At 34.9% G+C, this 17185-nt stretch overlaps 1 protein-coding gene across 1 annotated transcript in view; it reads left to right on the top strand.

Moving 5' to 3' along the window:
• The first annotated feature begins 7029 nt into the window (after positions 1 to 7029).
• LOC145668784 (uncharacterized) overlaps positions 7030 to 17185 on the top strand; it is a 49428-nt gene continuing 39272 nt past the window's right edge. Inside the window, exon 1 of the mRNA XM_081736948.1 lies at positions 7030 to 7285. Within this exon, the coding sequence (XP_081593074.1) occupies positions 7139 to 7285 (147 nt within the window). The 5' untranslated portion in view covers positions 7030 to 7138. The remainder of the gene's footprint in view (positions 7286 to 17185) is intronic.

Below are 17185 nucleotides of genomic sequence, written 5' to 3'. Positions count from 1 at the left end.
TAAAAATAGATCTTATTGCCTTTTTCTGTAGACGAAAAGTAGTAACACTATTCAAGTTATATATCCGTAAATGGGATTTACACTTAATCAAAATATAAATAAATATATTATACAGTGGGAATATGGTTACTAACGAAACCTTTGGGTTCATTATATTTTTAATTCGAAGTAAAGAGAGTAAATAAATTGTGTAACTAAACCGAAATTGAATTAAAAAAAATTACTAGGTATAGGATGCGTAAAAAAAAAAATTGCCATTACTTTCAACTGTAATGGTACATTACAATATAACATTCAGGCATGCGAGAGCGTACAGTTCTCACTCTCTCTCTTCCAAGAAAGAGAAATTTCAATCCCGGGTGAATAGTAAGTGTCCAGACCTTGAATCAGCATAGTAATTCAATTAGCATTAACATAAATCACAAAAAATGCAGTTGGTACTCAAACAAAAACAACTGTTTTTTTTTTCAGAAGAACAGTACCTAAGGAAGAGGATGAAGCAGGCCAAAATCCGTTAATAATAAAACTCACTCACTGGTGATAATAGAAAGTTATTACTTTTTGTAATTGATTCATTTACAGTTCTCACAGGGTCCCTAATGTCCTTCCGATTGCTGACAATTTTGGGAATAAAAGTTGCTTTCGTTTATAATATCACTTTTTCTACTTACTTTGGTACGCAAATAAAGATGAAAAAAGCATTAATAACAAATAACTTCGTGAGGTCATAAAGCAGAATGAAAGGTCTCTTTGTTCTTTTCCCCTATGTTTCTTTAGCAAGCATGAAAGAAACATAATGTATTTTCGGAGAGTTTGATAATTCTATTTGGTTTTGTTTTCTCGCCCAAAGATCTGTATTTTGTTGTCTGTCACTATACGTGATTTAAAGTTAGAACTTGTGCGCTTGTTTAGAATAGATTTAATAGATTTTCTTTTTATTTCTCTGTTTCCAGACTGATATTGTGTGTCTGAGGTTTCAGAAGTGAGTATAGAAATCAGGGTGGTTTAGTTCCTATTCACCATTACATTTGGACAATGTTGAAATATTAAAAATTATTGGTGTGTCCTGTGAATAATATTAGACAGTATTTACTACATTGTTTGTCATGGAGAGTCAAGTGCGGAAAAGATGTTCAACTGAGAGGCTGCTTGGAAGAGAGCATCAAATAGTGCTGAAAGTGCTTAAATATTTTGCACGAAGTATGAATGTTAGTTCTACAGTTAAAGAAGCCTCAAGAGCTACAGGATGTTCAGAAAGAACTATTTACGCATTACAAAAGAAATAAAACAGGAAAAATTGACGACTCCTGCGAAAGTCAGCAAAGAAGAAAAGGACTACAACAAAATGGAAGATCGGTGATCTATGATGGTATTGTTCAGAGTGGAGTGCGCTATTGTTCATTAGTTACGTTTCGCAAATATGACTGAATGTTGTTTCAAGAAATGTAAACGAAGACGAAACCTTGCCTAATTTATCAAAAATCAATTGCGTCGTTCCACGAGTTACATCGGTAACTCTTTTAATGAAATACTGAAAAAACGGAAACAAGAGTTATAGAAGGCCATGAACTGCAAGACGATGGAGAACGTCTTCTCAAATCACTATCATCATCTTCTTCACCAACTTCATCGTCGTCATCGTCACCTCAATCATGCTCTTCGAATTTTCAGCTACAGCCTGTATACATGGAAGGGATTTCACCTTTAGGTGGGAGCAGTGATAGTGATTAAAAGGTATTAATCATGCTTTCTTTTCTTCTTTTATTTTAAATTTACAAACCTTTCTTTAATATTCACAAATGTATTTATAGTTTCTATGTTTCATTTAGACCTCCTGGTATTTGTTAAGATATACTGTTGTTCCGCAGGGAAAATCGTATCTAAACCATCGGAAATGGGGGGCAGCTGCCTTCACAATGTACTTTACGATGTAACTTTTGTTTGACAAACGGAATTGGATTTGCGAATATTTTGCATACACAGACGAATGAGCGTTCTCATACGTCATCTCGTCACGTATCACTATCACCCTACTCCACTTTCCACTCTTATCCAACTTCAGTAGCAGTATCTTACCTATTGGTATTCTTTAGTTTGTTGCACAATCGGTACAGGAAATTTCTGTGTGAACCTGTTTAGCCTATCATTTATTTCAATTATACGTTTTCTATTCTTTCATATGTTCTCTCGATTTCGTATTGCTCCCATCAAAATTTTATTGCAACGCTTTATGAACCATCTTAAAACGAAATCTTTAACACACAATTATTAGACTGTTGTTTCGTACCCTTCAATTCACCGTTCCAAGTGAATTTGCCCGAATGGAATTACAAAAAAAGATGAAAATATATGAATTTAAGAAAATCTTTATTTACAGACTCAGTCACTCTTCCCGTCTTTCTTCTTTCCTTCAGGAGAGAACATACGGCGCGATGGAAGAAATGTAGCAACAGCGCACTCCATTTACTCTGTACTGTTATCTAAGAGTGAGACACTCTATACCAGGTGTGAGTGGCCTCCTCAGAGGGTGGATGAACAGGTGGAAATTACAACAGCTTCTTGTCCTTGTAGGACGGGAAACTATCCTACAAGGCAAATAAACCACAAGGTTGTCAACGTCATGGATATACGTATATGTAAAGGAAATGAGAATATCATCACATTATCCTTTTCTCAGGAAGGACGACGGAGTTGAATAAATATAATGACGATTCTTCTTGAGGTAAAGCATTCCGGAGATAAAATAGTTCCCCATTTGGATCTCTGGATAGGGACTCCTCCCGGGAAAATCATCAGAGAACAAAATAATAATAATTTTAATTTCAGCATAGGGGCTTGGAACGTACGTTCTTTGCGACATGCTTGAAAACTTGAAAATTCCGAAGTGGAAATAAATAAACGTAAATAAATATAATGACGATTCTTCTTGAGGTAAAGCATTCCGGAGATAAAATAGTTCCCCATTTGGATCTCTGGATAGGGACTCCTCCCGGGAGAATCATCAGAGAACAAAATAATAATAATTTTAATTTCAGCATAGGGACTTGGAACGTACGTTCTTTGCGACATGCTTGAAAACTTGAAAATTCCGAAGTGGAAATAAATAAACGTAAAATAAACTTAGTGGGCTTGAGTGAAATGAGATGGTCAGAGAAACATGAGATAGTATCGAAAAATTACACAATATTCTATTTTTATTTCTTTTATGGCCGAGAATGGTATCGCGATGACGATAAAGAACAAACTAGCGAGAAGTGTAACCAAATTGGAATGTAGCAATGACCGCTTGATGTTTGTTAAAGTAAGTGTAAAACAAGTGGATTTTGTGATAATACAAGTGCATATGCCAACAACCGACCATAATGGTAATGAAGTAGAAGCAATATATGATGTGATTAGTGACATATTGCATCAGGATGGAGGTCAACATCATAGTAATAGAAGAAATTATCAGAGTAGTGGTTGAAGAAGCTGCGTATAAGGTGGTAGAAATATTTGGACTAGGTAGAAGAAACACATGGGGTAGATGCCTATCGACTTCTATGGGCAACATGATATGGTGAGGACGAATATGTCGTTTCAGTAAAGAAAACAGTTGTACATTTGGAAAAGTCCAGGAGATAAGAAGCGCTAATAAGTCGATCACATTCTTGTCAAGCAACGTTTCAGGAATAGTGAACAAGACGTGAAGACACCACCAGGAGCGGACATTGACTCGGATCACAATCCCTCGGTGCTGGTAACCTGGTTAAAGTCAATCAAGAAAAATGGAGGAGAAATCGAAAATGGAATTAGGTGCGACTAAGAAGAATGGACAGTGAAAAAAGGAATTGAAGAAAAATTCTGTGCAATGGGCGATATGGTAGGGAACAAATGAAATAGTTAGTGAAAAGTTGAACAGATTCTAAAAAATACACTTCAGAATGTCATTGGCAGGATGGAAAGAGCACCGAAAAACCGTGGATAATTGAAGTGATGCTTAAGAAGATGGAGGAACGTAGAAGGGCGAAAACCACGGACATCAAGCAATATAGAAGGTTAAAGAATGAGTTGAGAAAAGGGACAGACAAGACAAAGAAAAGTACATGAAAAAGACGTGTGAAGAAATAATGAAATCTCAACGACACAACAGATAAGACCTGATGTATCAGAAAACACATGCATTAGGAGGTAGAGTTAACAAAAGAATATGTACGTTTAGAATCGATGATCTACAAAATCATGTAGTAACTAACCATCACGGAATCCTTAGAATTTGGGAGCAATACATGAAAGGTCTATGTGATCAGAAGCACCATCCCAAATATATTGCGATCGAAGCGGAAGATAAAGTGCATTTTAAAGTATATTGAAAAATACAGGTTGGCCAGAAAGTAACTTCCTATTTTGAATTGCAAATCCCTATTGATATTATGTGTAAATAGCAAGGAAAATTACCTTATTTCACGGACTAAAGTATGCAATTTGTCCGTATTTTTTTCAGATCCTGTCAAACTTTTGTTATTCCTTTGAAGTCACAAGGACGCCAGGACGATTAAGCATTTAAGAGAGATCCAAAATTGCAGCAAGATTTGAGTTGTGGCTGTACGTGATATAGGCCCAATGGTGATCGAAGGGTCAACATGGCAGGCAAGATTTTCTGGATGTTAAAGCAATTAAAAATTGCCACAGAAAATTGACTACCAAAAGTATCGTGGACATTAAGAAATGAGATAGGACCTCGACTTCGGTATCAGAGGAAATGATGGCCACAATGATGATGTTCGAGCAAAGCTCTTCAAAATCAACAAGGTAGGCTGCAAGGGAGAGTAGAATTACATGCTATTGTGTGCGTCCAATTCTCCACAGAGCTCCATTACAGATCATGAAAGCCCCGTTATGTCCAAAGTTGTATCAAGATGATTGCGATAGGGGTGTTGAATTTTATGAAACGATGTTCACATGACATGAAACAATTGCTTGAAAAATTGTGTAAAGTGATGAAGCTGCGTTTCATGTAGGTGGTTCGTTAATCATCATAATAGCCATTATTGGGTAGATGGTGATCCCAAAGATACCGTTGAGAGAATCAAGGCAAGCCGAAGGTAACAGTGTGGTCTGAATTAACTTCTCACATTATTGGACCCTATGTGTTGAGAGACACTATGAAAGCTGAAAGATATCTGGTAATGTTAGAAAGTGTTGTGCAACCTGCAATTTCTGATGAGTCACATGAGCAGTTATTTGTGCAAGATGGAGCTCCTCTCTTTAGGCCTTGCCTGTAAGACACTGGCAAGGCGCTGCATAGGTTGCCGGTGTCTTACAGAAAGGCCAGCACGAAGTACAGACCTCACCCCATGCCATTTCTTTTCATGGGAGTGCGCTAAGGAAGAAATGTATCGCAGAAAACCACAAACCACTTGAGAATAAGATTAATGACGTCATAAGTGGTGTTGCTGCTGAAGTCGTGAGGAAGGACTTAGCAACCTGCTTGTTCGTTTGAGGCAGTGCCTAAAAAATTCTGAAGCACACATTGAGTTGTAACTTTTGGAAAGATAATGGTATATCATAAACAATGTATGCAAAGAATTGAGTTTATACCTATAGTATTTTAGGAGGGAAAATATAAAGAATAGGGAGTTACTTTCCGCCTACCCTGTGATAAAAGGTATCAAAGGCATGGAAAGGAGAACCACTGGAGGCGAGATACATCAGATTTGCTCAATGGGTTAGAAGACAATGCAATGAAAGTGAAGAAGACTTCATTTATTAACAAGCTCTATCCGAATGGAAAGTGGCCAAAAGCTTTTCTTCATATTGCAACGATTACATTACCCAATAAAAAGCAGGCGAATAAATGCAGCGGTCACAAAACCATTAACATTATTTTCTACACTGGAACGGTTATTGCGCGTATACTGAACTGGCGACTGGAAAATATGATAAGATAAATTTTGGAGAACATATTTGGATTCTGGAAGGTAAAGGCACATAGATGCTATTGGGTTTATGAGAATTACATAAGAACCAGTTCTTGACGTAAAGGAAGAGTTGTTATGTGCTTCATAGACTGGCGAGAACATTTCAAACGGAATAGTTGGACAAAATTTCTGAAAATACTTAAAAGAAATCGGGGTAACTTGAGGGACAGACAACTAATTCGCAACCGGTACATAGTAGCAAGTAAAGTTGCGCTTGAATTAAGAAGAAACCATTAGTGTTGAGATTGAAAGAGGAGGCAGACGAGGATGTACTATGTTGGCTAATTATTCAACATTTACAACTTGGAAGGAAAACGAGCATAGGGAGAAGAATACAACCGATGGATGATTTGAAAAATAAAAGAATATATTGGAAGTAAAAAGGGGAAGCTGAAGACCGAGAAATGTGGAAGAAACATTTCCAGGGCCAAATCTGAAATTAGAAAGAGAAAGAACTCATTTGTTCTAGGACTTGATTGTTTATCTTTGCTAAAACCAACATAGAATCTATATTTGGAAGTTGCATTTCTTGTGTTCTGCTGTAATTCGTAAATTTAGTGGATAAGGACCCATTTATGATGACAGAACAGAAAGCCTAAACCCTCTTTGCTTCAGAGGCGGATCTAGGACGGACTTCTGGGGACGATGAGTTGTAATACTGCTGCTTAGAGATACTTTTAACAGTTCCAAACTCTGAAACGAGTTTTATTTATACATAAAATAAGAAAGTTTCCTCTTCTGGGATGGGGCGATATCTCCTCTTGATCCGCCTCTGTTTTGCTTATCCGTGTTCATAAAATTTGGGGAGTCCATTGTAACACAAAAGATTTAATAAGCATTTCTAAATACTATACCTAATAACATAAATTGAAAATCAAATTTTAATTTCCTAAGGATTTCATTGCGTTTCGGGTTGCGTGAAAGGAGCGCCAATTTAGTTTTTCAGTATGCGACAATCGAAAAAACACATAGTTGTTTTAATTCTTTTACGTTAACTTGCAAGCTACCATTGGTGTTATGGAATGTGGCCTCTATAGAAAAGAGTACTTACAATTTTTCTTAGAGAGGTAGGCAACATTGGTCCTCACTGGTAGAGATAGAGTGAAGCTTGTGTTGATGTGTTAGCTAAATAACATTTTCTTTGCAATTCTGTGTATGTGGAAAGGAATTTCTTCAAAATGAGAAAGACTCCACAGTCAGTTGTAAACTATTATGATTTATGTAGACTTTGTCTCTCAGAATCACGTTTGAAAATTAATTTATTTGACGAAGAGGCAAGACGAAGAGATATACATTTCAAGATTGAAGCGTTGTTATCTATTTTCGTAAGTATTTAAGGACTAACAATAGTTCACATAATAATTACATAATATAATTACCTTAGATGCATTATCTACTCTTACACATAATTTCACCACATCGCCATAATTACACATAATTTCAACGCGATCGTCGATGTTGACTACATATTTCAAAACATTACGTACCAGCACACCTACGACTTTATACGGAAACTACAGATTAGGAATATACAAGGCATTTAAAAATATAGCAGTTTAAGAGTATGTTTAGTACAGGGGGTCCAGAAGCACATAAAAAACAAAATTTACAGGAGAAATGAATGATGCAAGTACTTAGACATAACATAGCGTAACCTAATCTAACCTAACCTAACATAAACTAACCTAAGATAACCTGAACTAACCTAATATTACTAGAAATAAGCGAAATTCTATCATTTTTTGGAAAATTATGCGGGACCCCTACACTAATATAACAAGCTAAATTAACCTAAACTAACCGAATGTGAACAGAAATTACCAAATTTGTAACATTTTTTAGAGAAAATAGCTGGGCCCCTTCTGCTAAACATAAGCCGCAGTTTATTGCATGCAGGTTAAGTTTAAGAGCAAAACTCGCAATTATTGTTTCGTTCATTATCGCCTTACGTCTCTCCAAAGTATTTGCAATGGACGATAAAAAATACTGCATTTGCAGACGTAAAGTTGCAATGGGGCAGGGAGAAACAACATTTGAAAATTAATATTATGTCAATGATTGTCTTTCCACATCAGCACCAGAAAATACCTCACCAGCGACAGATGGAATATAGCGTGGCCACCAGGAATAATGTTGGTGTTTCTTGCAGTTTTACTGTAGTTTATTATGATTTTTTTCCATTTTTTTTTTGTTTTAATTTATTTTCTAAGTTAGTGGTTCCCAACTGGGGTTAATTCTGATTCCGGAGGCCAGTATACAAACCATGAAGGTAAATACAACATAATATAGCCTAACCTAACCAAATTATTGCTATTGTTATCAAAAAACGATGAATTCTTAGGAATAAATTCTGGCCCTCGTAATTACAATTTATTTCCCAACTGTTTCAAGGTAGTGAACTTATTTTTAGGTAAAGTACAGACACCACACCATGAAATTTTGTTATCTGCGCAGTAATAATAACAGCCACACACACAAAAATAAAAGTTCTGTGCACCGGCCCCCAGAGTATGGATTCAATGTATTTTGTTACATAGAATCCAACTTTCGAAAACCCAGGACGATCGATCATGTTAATTTTTTATGGGCAAAAAAGCTTAGCGATTTTGGATAGAGAGGATACACGTAACACTAAGGTTTGCTCAAGTGGGCCCAGCCCGAAGAAACCCACCTGGGTTTTCGAGTTTTCCGTTAGTATATATTTTTGGTACAACTAAGGTGATCACATTGGAAGTGATTTTTATCGGATTTTGGAGCTTTCTTGGGCGAATTGCGTGCTTTCATGTTAATGCATACAACATTGAACGTAAGACCTTTATAAAGTTCTAAATGCACTGAATGGATAAAAAAGATTGTACCTTAGATTGATATAATTTTAGAAAATTAATGAATGGATTGTGCATATAGCGTATTTGAAGTAAAATATGCAATTTCCGTGAATAGTGTGCTCGCCCACTCGGCAACGCCGAAGATTCTTATCCCTCATACGTGTGATGGGTTTGAGCCATTAGTGCTGGTACTATTAGTAAATATGTAGTGTATTAATAAAAATATTAGTATTATTTTTTATTACCTCTTGTAGCAACAAGTATTCTTCAGTAAAGTTTAGTTTTCCAACAACAGTTTAGTTCAGTTATTTGTTGCTACTTTTCAAATAAGCATTCTGTAGAATCAACAGCAGCAATAACGTAAAAATTCTTGTCAAATTTAAGAAGCTTAATTCTCGGAGTTTCGTTGAGTACGTAACGCTTACTATTTCAAGTGCTGAATTCAAACTTCCGAACTAGTGGAAGTTTCGATGTACAGTAAGAAAGCTTGCATTTTTGAAAAAAAAATCTTCGTCGCGAAAGAAGTACTCAGGAAATTCTTCAATTGAACACACAAAGCATCGGAACTGACAACAATAAAACTATTTGGAAAAAAATGAAATCTTTCAGTTTTACGTCCCACGATTATGCCGGTTAAGCTAAAGGAGACGGTGATTATGAGAAATAAATATAATGGTGGCATGAAGAAAGTGGGAGAAACAGGAGAACCCTGAGAAAGTCCACGAGCACGGTGTTTGTCCTCCACAAAATCCACAGGGCGCGAGCTGCAAAATCGCTGGTTTTTTTAAAAAAGTTGATAGGGTGTCAATTAATTATTGTTTTGTTTTTAAAAGATATATATTCCGGAAGTACCAATCCTAAATTTTTTACATTTTTGCTGTTGATTAATACCATACTTGCTCAATTTGCTAAAGAAAGGAATGCGCGCCTCTGTGTTTGACAGGTTTTATAAGCGATATTCTTGTTTTAACTTCTGTGACTAGCGTTTTGATTGCAATTAAAAAAAGAAGCTCAGATACACTAATCCCAGAAAGTCAGAACTTTAGAGGAGTTATATCTCTCTAGGGGTATTAAATGGTTTGAAAAGGAGAACACACCACATTGGTTACGGTATGTTTTATAATGATTTTATGAAGAATGTCCTCAGACCAATGTGCTCTGTGTTCCAGAATAAATCTGTAAATTGAAGTTAGAAGTGGTGAATTGTTTTTATTCTTGCTGATTTTCTTTACATAGAACCTTTCTAATCAGAAGGTCTTCCGAAACAATGTGGCATCACTCGGATTATTTCAGAATATGACGTTACCCTCTAGAATATTCCGGCATCGGCAGACGGATTTCCAGATAATTCTGCGTTTGACATAAAATGTGAAAGGGAGGACCCAGATTTCGTAGTTGTTAACAGGCAAAAAAGAGAGAGAAGTTTGCTAAATTTGTCGCCCAGCAGTATCTATGAGCTTTTGTATGTATCCTGCTGATTGATTGAATTGTAGATGATGTTTTATGCGACTGTGTATAGCAAATGGATTGTAGGTGATGGTGTATAGAAAAGATTATTTGAAATATCTTCTGACTAGGACCACAGGAGAAAGGACTGTGCTGAGTATCCATAAAAGAATGAAATATAGGACTAAAATAATAAATAAATAAATAAATAAAGCACTTGAAATTGGGAATAAGAGTACGCATTTCTAGATAACTTAAAGCCAAGATGTTTTCAGGGATGATATTCTGTGTTCTAAATGCTTTGGCAGAATATCAGGAATGGCACTAACTGAGCAAAAAAAGCTCTCCCTTAATGTGATAGATCAAAGCTTTGTATCTTCAAAAGAAGAATTAGATCTAACTGTGAGCTATAGAGGTCAGTGCTGTTCTCGTTAAGAAACCATGTTCTGCGAAATCAAAGCTTGAGCTGTATGCTTCAAGGAAGCACAACGAAACTACTGGTGCTGTGTACTTAATCAAAACTGATCTTCGTGCAACTTATCAGGATTTTAAATCAAACATCAACCGACCTGTTGAATTGTGTTAATCTTACAATAAAAATTTAGAAGTTCTAAAAGTTTGTCCTGTGTCCCGTTCAATGGTATAAACTTTGCACCACATTGTATCAGGAACGAAATACATGATGGACGAAACAAGTTATATGAAACCTGCCAAATGTTTGCTTGGAAATCCGTAATTCTATTATGGTCATTTTATGAATTAGACACATGTTCAAATTGCACAGTCATTTTATGTGAAAGATAAATTGGACTGCTCCCTCGAGAACGCCAACAAAAAATACACAGTTGCGATAACAATTGCAAGGGAAAAACTGGTGAAAGTATAGATATACATGACCCTCAGTATTAAAGAAACTTAAGCCATATTAAGAAACATTCAATATTCAGCTTCCGAAGATCAAAGTTGTATGCTCCAAGACCTAAGGGAGTGTTTCAACACCCATCTAGACAGGTCTGTTTATGTTTATATTTTGCCAGTTTAGAACTGTGCGTGGTATCTGTGAAGAAATTAAAGGCGTTGCAAGAAGCACTTGCTGGTAGTCTGTGATGCACAGTGAGAGACCTATTTGTTTCAGAAATGTGACGACTGCCATGGAAAGGGAGGACACCTTACAACATTTGGTCTGAAAAACATAACAAATGACTCTTTTGATTGTACATATAGAACATAGATGAAAAACAAGCTCATAATAAAAGTTACCGTTGAGACTTCGTTCAAGAACTTGGGAAATAATGAAAGCAATAACAGTAACATCTGAAGAAATCTCAACCATAACACATTGCAGAAGTGGAGAGACTTGCACAGGCGGAACAGTTATGTTCAGTGCTTCACTATGATTTAGCTGAAAACTGGTATGTGATTCTGCCAAAAGTATCACAAGGTTACCACTGGAGTAATGTCAAGTTTTAGGTTTTACATCAATCTCATATTTTCAAAAGAGAATCAGATGTGGTACATTTATAACTGATGACATATTATAATTGAACGCATGCATGGGTGGCAATACTCAATATACTTCCAATAACTGGAATCACTGGTAGAAAAGATAATTATTTCTTATTATGCCCCTAGCTACTTCAAAAATTTACGACAAAGTATTTGAATTCACGAAATTCCTTGTGCCATTTTCTTGCTTATACAGTGCTGCTCGTCATGGGAAGGGGAACTGCTGAAGCACGACGCTATAAAAATAATCTTTTCAGTCCAAGTAGAACTGCAGTTCAGAATCCCACAGGTATTACGTGAGTGGTGAAATCATATACATCAACAGCCTTCATTCTGATGCCCGAATGAGAATTTGAAGAACACTACCAGCAGAAAATAGAAGAATGATTATAACAGTACTTCTGTGAAAGAAACTAGGAAATCACATGTGTGTATTTACAACGGATTATATTCGACAAACTTTAAAGAGCAAGAAACAAGTAATTTCTTTGTCCAACGAAGAGCTCAGAATAGATAGAATATTCAAATTCACAAGCTACACAGAGGGATATTTGTAACCTGTGCGTGTGACTGTCAACTCCCAGAGACTGACATCAGATACGAGGGAAATTAAATCACCCTGAACTTTATGCTATTATATAGATCTGCTGCTGCATATAAATTTTCGTCGCGTAGACAGCAATATCGGTACCAGTTCTCAATTCCAGTTTAAAGATCGTCGATACCCCAGTTTCTATTGTTCAACAGGATGGCATCAGTTAATATCATAGCAATATACTGATGCATTTGAGCATATTTTTAATTCATAGATTGCTAATTTTAGTTTTTTAAAAAATGAACAGAAGTATATATATTGTAACTTATACCGTGTTTTAAAATTTATTATATATTTGGAAGCCTTTTATATGTTTGAAAGCTGTTTGTTGCTCATATTTATTAAAACGTTATGTGTAATAAGACTTTTTTGATTTCATGATACTAATGATACTTTTGGAGATTTTACGGGCTACTTAGGAATATATTAACACAAAGACATTGCTGGTTGTGACCCTCAGAGAATGGAAGTGCCTAATAAAGTGGAAGCAGGCGAGCAATAGAGCAAGTTAAATTGGTGAAATTATGGTTACTGTCCTGCAGTCATTAACACTTGTAGAATTTCATGTTCCCTTATAAAGTATCCTTTTCTTCAGCGTTAGGTTCATATATTAACTCCTCTTGTTTTATGGAATAGGTGATAGGCACTACTCTTATATTCTACGAATTGTGTTTAAATCGCATAACTCTCTAACAAGAGTCAGGCTAATTTCGAATTTATAACAAAGGCGAAACGGAATTTTATTCAAATTAGACCTGATGATATTTTAGGGTTCTTGCATTCTGGAGCAACCAAATAAACTTATGAACTTAAAATAAACAACATTCATAAAATATAACGAGATAATCTTATCTTACCTTACTTCTCAATGTCTTTTTAGTCTTGTGACAATCTGTTAATTGTACTGTTATTTTGACAAACACACATTACGTTGGAGTACGTTTATTGTTGGACAAGCGTTCGATAATACAGTATTATAATAGTCTTTGGAGTAACTAGCAAATAAAACGAAGGAAAGAAAATATAAAGGTACACAAACAGTCAGTGAACATCAACTCAGTATGTAGTATTTGATTTCGCTATAACCTTCTCCCATGTGATTGAACCTGATAAATTGTTATATCCAATCATATGATAAATGAACAAGTTTTTGACACCTGAGAAATAATATGCAGCTCTAGCCAAGTTCAGAAAACCGTTACACTAACTTACTCTCAGGAACGCATGTCAAGGATGACGTACGTAATAGCACCGGCCAAGTGTACTGCTTTACATAATTCAGTTGCAAACTGTGGACGTATTAATTATTTTTCTTACACACCTTTATTTTCAAACACAAACAAACTATTTGCTGAGCAAAACTATATATTCACATAAACTACATACATGTTATTTGGCGAAACTGTAACACGTGTGTAGTTTGTTAGGAATATATTGTTTTGCTCAGCAAATAGTTTGTGTCTAAGTATATACAAGGCAAAGCTTTATTTTCTCTAATGAGAAGAGCGTAAGACAATACATCTACAAATTCGATCTATTCATACAATCAACCGTAATATTAGTAACATTTATTACTTTACTTTATTCATTAGTGCATCAGCGCAGCCGTCGTAACTTACAATTAATCATAATAATATCATATACTAGTTCCGAACCACAGCAAACGGGATTACACTCAAAAATACAAAATAAGCCAGTGTTACTCTGACAGCGTAACGTGCGATTTATTCAGTAATTGTCACCCAAATATTTTCACCGGTGAAACGTGCAATTTACTCACCAACAGTGTTCACCCCACACACATCTAAAATGTAAGCCAAGTAAACAACTCAACTGTATTAATATCTGCTGTTTATGCCAATCTGCCAGTGACGGACTCCACTGTACTTTTATAGTTTACTAAACATCACAATCCGGTGTGATAGGAATGTTCCTATTTTATTTAGTAATAACATTCTCAAAACAGTGTAGGTTGTTCTGCCGAAACTGGAGGCAAATACTTTACTATCTTTGCTAGAGTTATCGAGGAAATATACGTACTTATTAACAGAAGCCAATTCTGGTTTAAATACACTGAAATATGTAGACTGGTATTCGATATCATTTCTAGTAACATAACACTCATTTTGTTTATAGAATAGGATATTAAACACCAAATCAAAAGAACATTGATAGCGTAAAATCATAAATATTTCGAAGCAAAATTGATTATAAACTTTATTAAATACCAATACCAATAATAACAAATAATAATAGCAATAATTACCAATAAACATATCCTCTTCAGTCCATAGGTATCCTGTTTTTTTTATTTTTTTTTTAATATTTTTAAATTTTTACTTCTATTCTGAGGCTTGCATGGTAGTAGAAACTGCTTTTGTAACGTTTGTGTACCTCCCACTTGTGTTTATACAAATCTTTAAGCGATAGTTACAAAAAAAAAAAAAAAAAAAAAAAAAAAAATGGACCGTTTAGTGCCAGGACTCTAGTGGAAATACAAATTTATTGTAAACACTTTTGGTTGTTGAATTTTTAATGGTTGAGAACAGACGTTAAGCTAATAGGAATGAAAATTATCGAAGTTATTGGAATTCGCTGCAGGGATACACGTTTGCAATTAAGCAGTCATTTTAATATACTGCCACGAGAGTGCTCAAACATAAATATATCCCTTCTTAAATTATAATAATTCATGCAATAGGCTACTTCAATACAAACCAATAAGAAATGTCGTTGGATTACTATGCAAAAAAGAAAATAAATCCAGCAGTACATTGACCTTACAATTTTAATTACAAGCCCCCTCAGAATTCCCAGGTAACGAAGTGCACTATAAACCATCACTTTCTGAATAGACTATGATAATTTTCCTTGTTTATACTTCTATAAAAACCACAGTATTTCAAATATAATTAGAAACAAGTTCCATGCAGTTCGTTCCGTTAGTCATGCAGATATACGAGTTTCTCTCAAAACATCTGGGACATCAATACATTTAGTATATAAACTTTACCTGTATATTGAACAGAGGAGGCAGTGAATGTAAAACAAGCCTCCATGAACTCAAATTTCCACTTATACGTCACTTCAACAATTTTGAACACCATGTTTCCACATCTTGACTGATCACCACTTTCTATATTTCATAACGTTGTACTTGTACAACTAACAATGTACTTCTAATACTATAAACTCTATGTGGTTTGTATTTTCTTCTCCGGATACTGTTCCTTCACTTCAAATCTTCTTGAAACTGATTATTACGGAGTTTTTTGAGTAATAAATTGTATCAACAATGAAACACTTACGTCCTCCTTGTTGAAGCGGGTTTTCTTGTACCAGCATTCCGAGCGTGAGCTAGGGTGAAGTGTGGAAGCTATTATTTCTATTAGTGGCTTTTAATATGTAAATACACGTGCAAAAAACAATTGAATTTTTAAAATTCCTTTAAATAACTTATTTACCAAATATCACAGCAAATAGTTTCATCAAAAGCAAGAAAATTTAATTTACTGGCAGCTAGCATTGCGCCGGGTGCGCTTTCGCAAGTTCTGGCTAACGCAAAAATCAAAATTTGCAATGGTGTTTCTAAACTTCGGAAATTTCGGTGTAAAAGTTCCTGAAAATATTTATGCATTCGTCCGTACAGAGAACAATAATATATATTTAACTAAGGTGGAAAATGAGTCTGTCTCATACGTTCTCCTTTTTTTCTTACCCATTCTTGCGTAAGATTTAAGGAAAAATTGGTTTGTTATTATGTTATTTTCTTCTGAGGTATTTCAATTTTACTCGTTAAATATTCATTTTGTGAATAGGAAATATGTGTAAAACACAGAATTTCATCATGATTACAAAGTTTCAGAATATTCACCTATTTGAAGAACTAAGTCATCAAGGTTTGATGCAGATAGAGCAAAACTAACATAAGACTGGAAAATTTACAGCTAAAATCTTACTTCACGAAGAAAGTGCATTGTGTAAGGAATTTAAGTGGAACGTATTTAACTCTAGTAGTAACGTACAAATAATACATACAACAACGTAGGAGGATCCCTACAAATTGGATTGATACGCGTAAGGATACATTTTAGGATGCGTTTTCGTAAAGATCAGTACGTTAAATGCTTAATTCCTTCTTGTATGCTCAGAGCAACCATTTCTCGAACATTCTTACAAATATACTGGTGTCACAATTTGAGTGAAATTGAATATCAGTAATAATCAAACTTGTGGATTACCTTAAGGTAAAAGTCTGCTTAGGCTTTTAAAAAAATGGAGAGTAGACTAGGACTTTACATATGAACTTGTACTATTTTACTCAATTACTAACTTAGTAATATTCATAAGTTTTTCTTTCAATATTTCGAGTAGCATATACTGTTACTCATCCTTACGGGATTTGAGATATTACCGTATATTCTACACGCTCGTTAACGATTTGTATATATTTTCATAGCGTATGGTTTTACTTTGTGTCAAGTATAATTGTTTAAAATTTTTGCCTATGTTCGTACCTGAATATCTACGGTAAAGTAAATTCAAGAAATCAGTAACACAGGAGAAATGAAATTCAGTTTACAGTGCATGCATGGTAAGAAAATCTACCAAGAGTTCTAAAATTGCTACGGATGGAAACTGTGTGAAGGAAAAAAATCACATTGCAAACTATTATGAATGTACAGTACAATACCATGCTTTTATTTATACAAAGTAATCTATAAAATGATGAAATGAAAATAAATATCAGGGAAGCAAATATAATGCTAATGTTGTTATGCTATGTGAGTATAGTAATGGTAGTTGTTTTATCATCATAAAATTTCATTGTCCAGTGTATATTTTCTTAG

This window comes from Thermobia domestica, chromosome 13 (assembly GCF_964235325.1).
Source record: "Thermobia domestica chromosome 13, izTheDome1.hap1.1, whole genome shotgun sequence".
Lineage (NCBI taxonomy): Eukaryota > Metazoa > Arthropoda > Insecta > Zygentoma > Lepismatidae > Thermobia > Thermobia domestica.
This window is presented reverse-complemented; position numbering and strand designations above follow the sequence as displayed.